Below are 12,872 nucleotides of genomic sequence, written 5' to 3'. Positions count from 1 at the left end.
TTTTACTAATATGTTTTATTTTTGATAAAATAATTAGTTTTTGAGTTATTTGCGAAGAACTGTTTATGACTATGCACTGATGAAACTTACACAGATCATTTAAATAAAGCAAGTAAAACTATAACGATTAATTTCGTTTAAGATGCTAATTATTAAGTAATTTTCCTGAATTTTTTTTACCAAAAAAGGGGACCACTTTTATTTAAATCGTTTAAAGACGTGGTTTTTGTAGAAAAATTCTTAGTAAAAAAACGCAATAGAACAAAAGTTGCTTAGAATTAGTCAATTTATCCATTTCCTGACTTACTTTAAACGTATATTTTTTCACTCCCGAGAAGGGGCGAAACTAACCTCTAGACCAAAAGCACACATCAGCACAATATCAGTTTTGTCCTTTGGCATGTTAGCTATATGTATGCCAAATTTCAGGTCAATCCAAGCGGTTCTTAAAAACTTACATACAACAAAAACTGTGAATAAATGGACTAATCCCATTTTTGTTCAAAACATTGGATGTAATATAGCATAGAATGCTTGTGTACCCCGCACTGCTTTGTTCGATGTTTTCATTTTGCACTGTTATATCAGATCAACACTAGAGCACTACGTCCGTGTTAGGGCCAAATCAAGAGTTCTGGGAGGATCTCTAGGTCGTACCTTTTCACGGTCTTGTGGAGGATTGGCGGGGACGTCTACCGCCAATCGAGATTCGTTTGGTGGTAAAGAGCAGCACAAATCCAGCAGTATTCGGGTGAGTTTAAATTGCAATAAAAAACCTTTCAAGTGAAAAGTCTTAAAAAGAGTAGAAATGGTCCTTAAAAGTAGAAATGGTCGGCTAGGCCGAAAAAAGTTATAACATACTGTTCACACTTCGTACATCTGTCATTTGATCGAGTCGAAAAATGTTGTAGTATGGGAGGAAAGTACCTATGCCAAATTTGCCATCACCCGAGCGTTATTGGGTGTTGAAGATTATGTCCTAAAGCCAAAAAAAGTTAAGTTAAGTGTTCCATTTTAGCAGGGACTTTCCATTTTTTAATTTAGTTTTCCATTTCCAACAATCGTTTTTTCCGATTATAGAGCGCCATCTATCCATAATTCGAAAAAAATGTATCGAATAAAAGTTACCTTTTTTTCGGAAGAAATCCAAATCTGCAATAAAAAAATGGGGCCTTTTATTTAAGATTTTAAAGTAACCCGCCACCCCACCTCCAGGAGATTTTCCAAAATTATTAAATACGTGTTTTTTTGCAGTTTTTGGATCTGATGTTCATTTCGCGAAATATTCGCTTTTTTTGGGAAACTTTGTAACTTGCCCATTTCCTTACGCCCCGCTCAAATCGTCAGATTTTTGAAATATACACTGTTCTGCATGTACTTAATCTTAATCTGACGATTTCGAGTTTTTCTAAGGATAGATTATTTTTTAGACCACCCTTAACGAACTCCCCTGAATTAAGAGCTAATTTATGGTAGGGATACATTTACAGGGTGCAAGGTTTCTCCCCATATGATTTTCTAACCGCTCTAGTAACTGCAAAAATTCCCGCTTGGGCTCCCCTACCAATAGGTAATTGTCATAAATCCTGAAAATAATCTGCCAGTTGACTCCACTTAAGAAGGCGGGGGTTTGAACCCTACCATGATTAAAAATTGTTCATATGTTTTGTGAAAGTCCCGTGTGCTGTTCTGGATGTCTTTAACCCTTTTTACAATTTTTTAAATATAAAAATTCAACCTCCGACCCGGTTTTCTAAAACTACATAAGGAGTTTAAAAAAAAATTCTGTACAAAAATGGATCCCTCCCGTTCCGCCTTCACAGCGGCTCCAAGTAAAATGAACTATCTTCTAAAACCCTAAAATAAACTACCTTCATGTTATTTCTAAAAGCTCGACATGTATCAATACTGTACCTACTTATTATTTGTGAATAAATTCTAAACATCTCAAGTACTTTCCAGACTTCAATACCTATTTTTTTTGTCTTTCGTTAGTATCCTGTTCTAATACATATTGGAAGGCGAGTGAAATCGCTTCAAGTGAATTCAATCATACATTATAAATAATTGTTATTAATTTTATGGCTTGCTTTCCTGTTTTATAGTATGTTTTGTAAATACACATGTACAATAAATTCATAGCATTTAAAAGTCTTTTAATATTTTCCCTAATAAATGTGGAATATATTAAAAAAGTAAATAATAAACAATTATCTCATGCGTCAGATAATTTATATGGATGGTGTATTTTGTTAACTGACTAAGGAACTCATTTCTAAACTTGTCACAAATGTTAGGTTTTATTATGATACGAACTTTGTTAACAAAACAAAACGTAAACTAGTACTAGCAAAATGTAGTTACTAGAGTCGACTAACTTTTAAAATTTAATTTTATTATTAAAATTTTTCACGTTATTGATTTTGCTTGGGTTTCTTTCTTCTTTTGTGCTTTGTGGTTTATAATCTTTAGCAGCACATTATAAATTTCTTCTGTTTAGATTGGGCGTAATCAGAATTTATAGTAGACAGTATGTTTTATCAGATATAAACTATTTGTCTTTTAATTGTCCGCTCTCTTGTTAAAGGTTCGTGATAAACTCCTTAATTTTTATTCCATCTAATGATCAACTTAGTAGCTTTTTGAGTGTACATTCCTTGTTATAGTATCTGTCATATTTTCTTCTCCTCTTCTTCGTTTTCTTTAAATTTTTGCCCTGAATAATAAGTTGAAGTAATCTATTTTTGGTACGTTCAAAATAGTCTTTTATCAATAGATTATTTTTGTCCCCTCCAAACAAATATTTTGGAGGTATATTTTTAACGATTCTGCACTATTGCGTTTTATAACTATTAAAGTAGTAAATAGTTAATTATCACCTCGTCTAATAGATGCTTTCTCTAGTTTTCTAATCTTTGTTAACATGCTTTTACCATAATTCTTTATTCGAACTATTTCTAGTTTTTTAGCCAAACTTTGATTTTTAAATAAAAGAGTATGATACTTTTCTAAGCGTTATTATTTTTCTTCATGTACCATGTCCCTTCCGTTGGTTCAGAACGTTGGTTACCATCTTAATTTTATTAATTGCCGCCCTAAGTAGCGTGCTTTTGTCAATATCATACCGGTCTCGCAAGTTCTCCAACCATGAAGTCCTTCTTCGTCCTGGACTGTATTTGACTGATATTTTCTCTTGCATAATATTTTGTAGCCACCTACATTTGGGACCTTTTATTACATGTTCGAAATAATTCAGCTTTCTCTTTTTGGATGTTGAAAGGTGACCCATATTTTTTTGCAGAAATTGCTTGAAAATAACTCATGTAATAATATTCCATTTATCCTCCCACTCAAAAAGGTCCGGAACACTGTTTAAATAATCAAAATGTCAAAAAATTAAGGAAAAATTCGATTGTTTTTTTCGTTTTTTTGATTATAACTTTAAAAGTATTCATTTTCAAGAAAAACTGCGAATAAAAGATGCGCGATTAAATTTCCTATAATATAGGATTAACTAAAAATTTTAAAAGTTGTTACCCTTGTTGCAAAATACGCTACACATAGGACCTTCATATTTCACCTTAAAAAACTTAAAAAACTAATAAAACAACAGTGTCAATTCCATTGAGATCGGTTCAACAGATTTCACAAAATAAATTTTGCAATCCAGCTTCCGCAAAAAAATTCATTTTTTCAAAATGTTGCAGGACTAAAAATAAAACAGATAGCAAGTTGAAATTAAGGAGATTAAAATCGGTTAACTTCCACGGCGTCAGGTATTTTTTTTAATACATTAATTTTGGTGCTACGCTCAGGACAGCGGATACCTTTGCTCTGATTGGGCATTCCAATGACATTTGATAATCTTCTTCTTGTGGTGCTTTCTCTTTTAGTGGAGGTTAGCGACTACACTGGCAAATCTGTCTCTGTCCAATGCGGCTCTAAACAAAGATGTTGAATCAAGGCCGGTCCCGTCTCTGATATTTCTAAGCCATGAAATCTGGCGTCTACCGGGACCCTGTTTTCCTTCAATCTTACCCTGGATGATCAGTTGCGCGAGTCGGTACTTTTAGTTTCCCATTATGTGTCCCAGGTAGCTAACTTTTCTGACTCTAATGATTTTCAGCAGTTCCCTATCTATACCTATTCTCCTCAGAACATCTTCGTTGGTGGTGTGGGTTGTCCAAGGATTTTAAAGATTCTTCTATAAAGCCAGAGTTCAAAGGCTTCTAACTTGTTCATCAGTGTTGTGTTGAGTGTCCAGGCCTTCGTTCCATACAAAAGTATTGACCACACATAGCAATGCAGAAAACGACATCTAAGGCTGGTACTAATGCTACTGTTACAAAATAAGCTTTTCATTTTGATAAACCCCTGTCGGGCTATCTCTATTCTCGCCCTTACTTCTTGTTTATAATCAAGTTCATTATTGAACCAGCATCCAAGATATTTGTATTGGCTTACGTATTCAAGCTGTTGGTGTTTCACATAATATATTGGAAGAGTTAAATTTTTGTTCCTTGATATTTTCATAATTTTAGTTTTTGCAGTATTGATCTTCATACCCATTTTTTCACAACTCTCAGTAACCGTATCCAACTATGCAGACTGCAGTATCTGCAGACTATGGTCCGAATCAGTCATTAATACCGTGTCATCTGCACAGCGGATGTTATTTACTCTTTGACCGTTTATCCTGATTCCTTCTAAAGAGTGCGATAAAGCGTTCGATAAAGCGTTCTAAAATATTACCTCAGAGTAGACGTTAAACAGTATGGGTGATAACACACAACCCTGTCTAACACCTCGTTGTATTTCAATTGGCCTCGACGTGTTACCTTTGGTCTTTATGATTGCTGTCTGATTCCTTTATTGGATTGCCTCTATAATTTTAGAATCTCTTTTGTCGACTCCGATGTCGTTCAATCTTTCTATTAAGGTCTTGTGCTTCACCCTATCGAACGCTTTCTCAAAATCTATAAAACAGACAAAAATGTCTGCTTGCTGATGTTTGCATCTTTGTGTCAGATTTTAAAGACAGAATATTGCTTCTCTTGTCCCCATACCTTTTCTGAAGCCAAATTGTTCTTGACCGGTGACCTCGTCACAACTTTTATATATTTTGTTCTCTATGATTCGCAAGAAAAGCTTCAGAATGTAATTTAATAGACTTATAAGGGGGAAGTCCTGGCATAATTTGGCGTTCTTCTTTTTAGTGGTATGACGACGGATTCAAGCCATGATTTAGGGATCGTCTCTGTATTGTAAACATTATTAAATAGTCCAAGAAGAAGGTCTAAGTTTTACTCGTTGATTAACTTCAATAGCTCAGCTGGTATTTCATCTTTTCCTACAGATTTGTTGTTTTTTAGTTGACGCAGAGCATATTCCAATTCAGACTTTAGTATTGGACGACCTTCGTCGTTTTCTTTATTTAATGTAGGAGGTTCTCTGATCTCATAGAAGAGTCCCTTTATATAGTCTTCCCACATGTTTATTTGTTTGTTTGTCCCACATTTGATAATAATTGATAAATTTTAATTTTTAGTACATTTCGATATAAATAAATGCTGGGCGCATATAAATAAGAGCTGGGCGGTCCACAGTAGACCACCTGTACTCTATTACGCAAGTTATTGAGAAAAAAACAGCCGTCAATAAAGAAGTTCACCTGGTATACGTAGACTTACAAAAAGCATATGACAGTGTGCCCCTCAGCAAACTATGGTCAACCCTTTATCAAACCAACATTAAACATGGTCTTATCAAAGCAGTCCAAAGTCTGTATAATGGAACTACTGCAAAAATTAAAACTGGATCAAGGATGTCTGAGGGATTTAAGATCACGAAAGGATTGAAACAGGGTTGTTGTATTTCGCCTACCCTTTTTAAAATTTATCTGGAACAAGCACTCAAGCTGTGGAAAAGAAAATGTAATGGCATGGGAATCCCTCTCAATGACGACACAACACTATACACTCTATGTTTCGCTGATGACCAAATTCTGATTGCTCAAGATCATGACGACTTAAGTTACATGACGCGGAAGCTAATAGAAGAATATAACAAATGGGGTCTCGAAGTCAACATTAAGAAAACTGAAGCCATGTGTATTGGAGGAACAAAACAGTCCATTACATTAGACGATGGGGTAGAAATTAAACACTGCGATGAATACAAGTACCTGGGCATGAAGATAACTCAAGATGGAACACTCGATGCTGCTATAAAAGACAGAAACATGCAGGGTAGAAAAGCCATATCCATGATGAACGGCATTCTGTGGGACCAGACAATATCTAAAGCGAACAAACAGCTCATATACAATAGCATACTTAAAAGTATAATCACATATGGCAGTGAAGTTTGGCCACTGAAACAAAGAGCGCAGAAAATGTTACTAGTAACAGAAATGGACTTCTGGAGAAGAGCAGCAGGCAAATCAAGAAGAGATCGGATACCGAACGAGAGAATACGAGAAATGATGGGAGTAACACATACAATACTTGATGACATAAAAACAAAACAATTGGTATGGTACGGCCATGTACAGAGAATGCCAGATGACAGGATCCCTAAACAGATTTTGGCATGGACACCACAAGGGAGAAGAAAAAGAGGAAGGCCGAGAAGAAGCTGGAGGGAGGGAATTGAAAAAGAACTAGAGGAAAGAGAAATCCCTCCAGGTCTATGGTTAAACAGAGAAGAATGGCGGTTAGGAGTCGGAAGGCGTCGGAGAACGCTGTAAACCGATAGTAGTAGTAGTAGCGATATAAATAAATAAATTTGTTTATTGCAAAATAAAAACACATACACTGTCCTTTGAAATAACACTTTTTTTAGCAAAAAATTTCTTTGTTCATATATTTTAACTTAGAGAATAAAAGTTTATTATTTTTAAACAAATGCAATTGTTTAAACAATATTTCGCAAACAATAATCAAATTAGTTTGATTTTTGTGGAATTAAAATATCTATTAAAATACATACAACAAAATATAGAGTAAGAAAATAATATATGAGATAAATATTGGAAGGAATTTTGAAAAATAATTTTTTTTGCGAAAGCTGGATTGCAAAATTTATTTTGCCAAATCTATTAAAGCGATTTTAATAAAATTTACAGTATTAGACCAGTGCAGATAGCTCTAAAATGGACCAAAAAAATAAAAAATTAATAGCAGGATGAGACCAATTCCAAATGAAAGTACACATATTAGATAACATGTGAAACATTTTTCACCAAATCTGGATGAGGGGAACATGGGTTGGGGGAGCATTTTTAGGGGTGAAAACGGTTAATTACGTTTTGCGGCAAAACGGCACATCCTATCGAAAAAAATTAAATTGCAAAGTTGTAGGCAATAAAAAGGTCTACAACTTTTGTAAATAAACATTTTTCACATAGCCTCAAAATATCCGAGAAAATCGGAAAATTCAATGTTTTTGATTTTATTTTTTTTTCTCACTGAAAAAAAAAATGATTTTTTACCAAATATGGTGGAAACTTACCTCTTTCTGTCCCAAATAGGCTGTAATTTTTCTGTATAAAAATATTTTTTAAAACTCTTGTTTTTTATGTCTAAGGGAAAATGTAAGCATTTTTTCAATTGAAAAATCTCCCGAAATTTTTTTAGCTTTTTTAAAGAAGTTGGCATTTTTTTTTTGTTTATGGAGACCTCTATTTTCTGATGGTGTAAAAAAATATATACGTTACTGTGGAAAATTTTGTCACAAAAGGCAAAAATCGGAAATTTATTTTCAACCTCTCACCATTTTCAGATTCTCAGACGTAATATAAGTTGCATAGCGAGCAGGAACCAACGAACCTCTGTTAAAAATTTACTATACTAATACCGTTGTCTGTGATTTTTAATTTTGTGATTAAATTATGGTTAAAAAAATCAAAAACACGCTTTTAAAGCACTAAAAATTTAAAAATAAAATATTACTAGCTTTAATTTTAAAAGTTATTTTTAAATTTTTAGTGCTTTAAAAGCGTGTTTTTTATTTTTTTTAAACTATATATTTTTTTTAAAGGTCGGCCTACTTACCTAGAAACTACATTTTTTTTAAAACATTTTTTCTCATGAACCAAATTAAAAGTCGCAACAACTTTTTTAACGAAAAAGTTTATTTAATAAAAAAATAAAGTAATTATTATAATTTTAATGGCCAATTTTTCATCAATTAATTAAGTATTTGCTTCTTTGATGGCATTTCTTCATCACATTCGGTAATGCTTACAGATTCTGCAGTTTCCTCTAAATCTTCTAGACCATCATGGTCTTCGTCTACATTTTCTTCATTTGGCGTTGGTTTCTCATCCATAATGGCATCATATTCATTAATATAAAAAATATGGTTTTCAACATTGGAGGATTTATCAGAAGTACCTACAATTTGAACATAAATTGGTACATTTCAAACCATGCTTTCGGCACCCACATTTTTGACTATTGCATCCAGTCTCACAGCTGCAGCAAATACTACTTAGTAACATTTCCGGAATTAATTCTGCATTTGTGAATATGGGCACAATGCCACCTTCATGTTGCTTCCAGCCCCAATTTGTTGCAGTCACTTTGTTACCCATCCAAGATTGAATCTGATGGTATGCTCTGTAATAGTGTTGTTCTGCTGCGCCTTCAGTTGGTGGGAGATTAGCTAGTTTAAAAGAAGTTTTTACTCTTGCTAATTGGTATTTGTTAAATTTTAATTGATTCAAACTTATATTTTCATTTCTACATTTATAAATTGATAGAATTAATTGTAAACCATTTTTGGCGATATTTTCTTTACTTGCATCTTTTTTGTAGAAAATATTGGCTAAATGTGACAAGTTTTTATTGTCTAATAATGCTTTCACTATGTTTTTGCCATAAATCAAGTTATTTAGTTATTAGCGTATCATCATTATAATTTTTCTGACAACTTTTATGAATAAAAGCTGATGTAATATTTGCAAATTTTTTGTATCTACTGTCAAATATTTTTTTACCTGACTCCACTAAACGTTTCAAAGCATTTTCTTTTATTTTATACAACTGCTTATTATCTGCCTCATTGCAGATTATACAAACAGACTCTTCCATATCCATAGTGATAATCTACAAATACAAAATCATGATTTTACAATTTTCTCTTTGAGTAAAACTAAATTTGCTTGTGCAAAAGAAAGAAATTATTGTTTGTTAATATTGTACTGAAGTACCTATTTTTAATTTATTTTGAATATGTATGTATACACCGTTCTTAGGCGTCAACGCCCTTCGGTAGGGATCTATGGAGGAGTATCACCAAGCCGGAAGCCCTTATCCCTTCCCGTACCGCTCCTCCATAGGTCGATCAGACGCCAGTTTATTCCAGACCAAGCCGTAGACTCTATTGAGTTTTATACTACGGCGTTGGCCTTTTATAAATTTCATGACCTAGCTGAGGCTCGAACCAGCGACCGCAAATCGCAAATCCACTAAACTTGTCGATCGACTGAGCCCCAGCTAACTGGACCGTCAAGACCGACTATTTTGAATATATTGTATTAAATTTTTATTAAAAATTTGTTAATTTAAAAAAATAAAAAAATTTCAGGTTATTTTAGTCATACTATTTATGAAAGAAAATGATAATATTTCATTGATTAATTGAGAATAAGACACAGGTAGTATTTACCTTTTTATGTAGATTCCACAATTTCCTTTAAAATAAATAAATTTGTCACTAAATGGGCTGCACCTACTCGTTATGCAACTTACATTACGTCTGAGAACCGGAAAATGGTGAGGGGTTGAAAATAAATTTCCGATTTTTGCCTTTTGTGACAAAATTTTCCACAGTAACGTATATATTTTTTTGCACCATCAGAAAATAGAGATCTCAATAAACAAAAAAAAAATGCCAACTTCTTTAAAAAAGCTAAAAAAATTTCGGGAGATTTTTCAATTGAAAAAATGCTTACATTTTCCCTTAAACATAAAAAACAAGAGTTTTAAAAAATATTTTAAAAAAAAAAATTACAGCGTATTTGGGACATACAGAGGTAAGTTTCTACCATATTTGGTAAAAAATGTTTTTTTTTTCAGTAAAAAAAAAATAAAATCAAAAACATCGAATTTTCCAATTTTCTCGGATATTTTGAGGTTATGTGAAAAATGCTTATTTACAAAAGTTGTAGACCTTCTTATAGCCTACAACTTTGTAATTTAACTTTTTTCGATACGATGTGCCGTTTTGCTGCAAATCGTAATTAACCGTTTTCACCCCTAAAAGCGCTCCCCCAACCCATGTTCCCCTCATCCAGATTTGGTGAAAAATGGTCCACATGTTATCTAATATGTGTACTTTCATTGGGAATTGGTCTCATCCTGCTATTAATTTTTTATTGTTTTTTTGCTATTTACACTGGTCTATATTGTTTTACTATATCACAAAATTTCTCTGGGTAAAATATGAAGGTCCTAAGTATAGCACAAATGGCTAAAAAATGTAAAATGTAAATACTTCTTTTTTATGCTTTTTCGCAATTATTGCTATTTTAAAACAAGTGTGACAATTTTTAAAATTTTTAACCAATCTTATATTGTAGAAAATTTAATTAGGCAACTTTTATCTTAGTACAATTTTTCTCGAAAATGAATAGTTTTAAAGTTATAATCAAAAAACGAAGAAGAAAATCGAATTTTTTCTTAACTTTTGACATTTTGAATATTTAAAATGTTCCGGACTTTTTGAGTGGGAGAATAACTCATTTATTATTACATATATGAGTTAATTCCAAGCGATATCTGCAAAAAATATGGGTCACCTCTTAACGTTCATCTCAAAACAGATGCGCCCTAGACTATTAATGCTTTTTATAATCTCAGTCTCTCTGAGACGTTTTCTTATTCTTCGTTTCCTAAAGACTCTATTTTTGATCCATTCCTTGAAACAGACTGTATTTTAGGTCACAGCGTTATTCTCCGTTATCATTATTCGTGGCGTTTTTTGTGTATTTGAAATGTCTCTATAAATTTTTATTTGGCACTGTCCTTCTTAGCGATTCTTTGTTTTAAATATTGACGGGTATCATGTTCTATAAAATCTCATAACCGTAAATGGTGTTAAAACAAAAAGATATTTACAAATGTTGCTTGGTGACTCCATTTGCAATAACTCTTTTAAATTGCTGTTTGTTGAACTATTTTCACATTTTTGTATTTCAAAAAGAGACAGTTTACCTAATACAGATGCTTTCGGTTAACTGTCACTTTTTAATGAAAAAATCTTGAGAATTAAGTAATAATAATAATAATTTAACTAATCTGCCTGTTTGTTCACAGATTTACAATGGACGGAGACCTGAATTTTAAATTATAAGATTTTATCCACAGGACGAAAACACCAAAGATTATTATATTAATATATATAATTGTTTTGTTTTTTATCTTTATTTTGTATTATTCTGTGATAACATTTTCCCATTTTTTTCTTCTTTGTGCACTTTCAGAAATATAAAAATATAAGTTCTAAGATAACTGTTAGTATTTTTTAGCAGTTCAGTATGTTAGTAATTCATTATTATTAGTCTTGTCGCCAGAGGGGTACAACGGCCTCCTTAATTCAGATCCTAAGTTTTTTTTTTATGTATTTTGACCCGTAGAACACGAATTTTTTGGCTAACAGTTGATCCGGATGTCGATAAGATTGTGAGTGTAGCATAAGATTATAAACAAAGAACTTGAGGAATTACATAACAGCGATTTTTTGCAAAACAAAACATTGTTTTGTATTTTTTTTTGTATTTTGTATTAACTTTCAAAAAATTAAAAACGTTCAATTTTTGAACCCGAATAACTTTTGAGTAAAAAATAAAATAGGAATTATGCTTACTGCATTTGAAAGTTCATGTCAAATTCTATCGGTTTTCATTATTCGCATTGCTTAAAATTAAGTTTTTATTTATTAAACAAAGGCATAAACACATAGTGTTTCCCGTGCCCAAATGCATGCGTTTTAATGTACGTAATCTACGTAGAAACTGTCTGTATGCGCTCCTACTCTTTCGATTTCAAATGAGAAATGTATTGAAAACATCATTCAATCACTACGTGTTTATAGCTTTGTTTAACAATAAATAAAAATTTAGCAATGAAAGTAATCAAAACCGATAGACTTTGACTTGAACTTTCAAATGCGGTAAGCAGAATTGCTATTTTATTTTTCAATCAAAAGTTATTCGGCTTCAACAATTGCCAATTTTCGATTTTTTGAAAGTTCAACGGCGTTTATGTCGAAAACTAGGCATCCTACGAAAAAACTTGTAAAAACATTTTTTGCTTAGAATGACCCAAAAAATACAAAAAAATGTTTTGTTTTGCGAAAAATCGCTGTTATGTGATTCTGCAAGTTCTTTGTTTATAACAATTTTATCAACATCCCGATCAACTGTTACGCAAAAAACTCGTGTTCTACGGGTCAAAATACATAAAAAAACTTGGGTAATTCCATCTGAATTAAGGAGGCCGCTGTACCCCCACTGGCGACAGGACTATATGCATATTACCTACAAAAACATTTTTGGTATATACCTTTTATAGGATGTGATGTTTCATGTTTCAATAAATTTTTCTCTGAAATTAACTGAATGTAACTGAATGTAACAGCAAGTGACAGTAAGTGACTTGCTGTTGCGTTTAGTAAATTTCAATTTCCGACTTATCATCGACTTATTTCGTATGCTTTAAATGATGACGAACGGGTAAAGATTCGGGGACTCAACTGTAAATATGTATACGTTCACATACTTCTAGCTGGTCAATAATCTATCGAAGATTTCTTCTTCTTCTGCCGCACTCGATTGCTAAATGTTTGCGATCATTACATCAACATTT

General features: G+C 32.5%; 1 protein-coding gene across 5 annotated transcripts in view; it reads left to right on the top strand.

Moving 5' to 3' along the window:
* LOC114330643 (kazrin) overlaps positions 1-11,424 on the top strand; it is a 490,500-nt gene extending 479,076 nt beyond the window's left edge. For all 5 annotated transcript variants that reach the window (XM_028280046.2, XM_028280051.2, XM_028280047.2 and 2 more), the window contains 2 exons: positions 589-751; positions 11,322-11,424. In XM_028280046.2, coding sequence (XP_028135847.1) covers positions 589-751; positions 11,322-11,351 — 193 coding nt within the window. In that variant the 3' untranslated portion in view covers positions 11,352-11,424. The remainder of the gene's footprint in view (positions 1-588; positions 752-11,321) is intronic.
* The last annotated feature ends 1,448 nt before the right edge of the window (positions 11,425-12,872 follow it).

The sequence above is a fragment of the Diabrotica virgifera genome, chromosome 2, assembly GCF_917563875.1.
Source record: "Diabrotica virgifera virgifera chromosome 2, PGI_DIABVI_V3a".
In the NCBI taxonomy this organism is placed as follows: domain Eukaryota; kingdom Metazoa; phylum Arthropoda; class Insecta; order Coleoptera; family Chrysomelidae; genus Diabrotica; species Diabrotica virgifera.
This window is presented reverse-complemented; position numbering and strand designations above follow the sequence as displayed.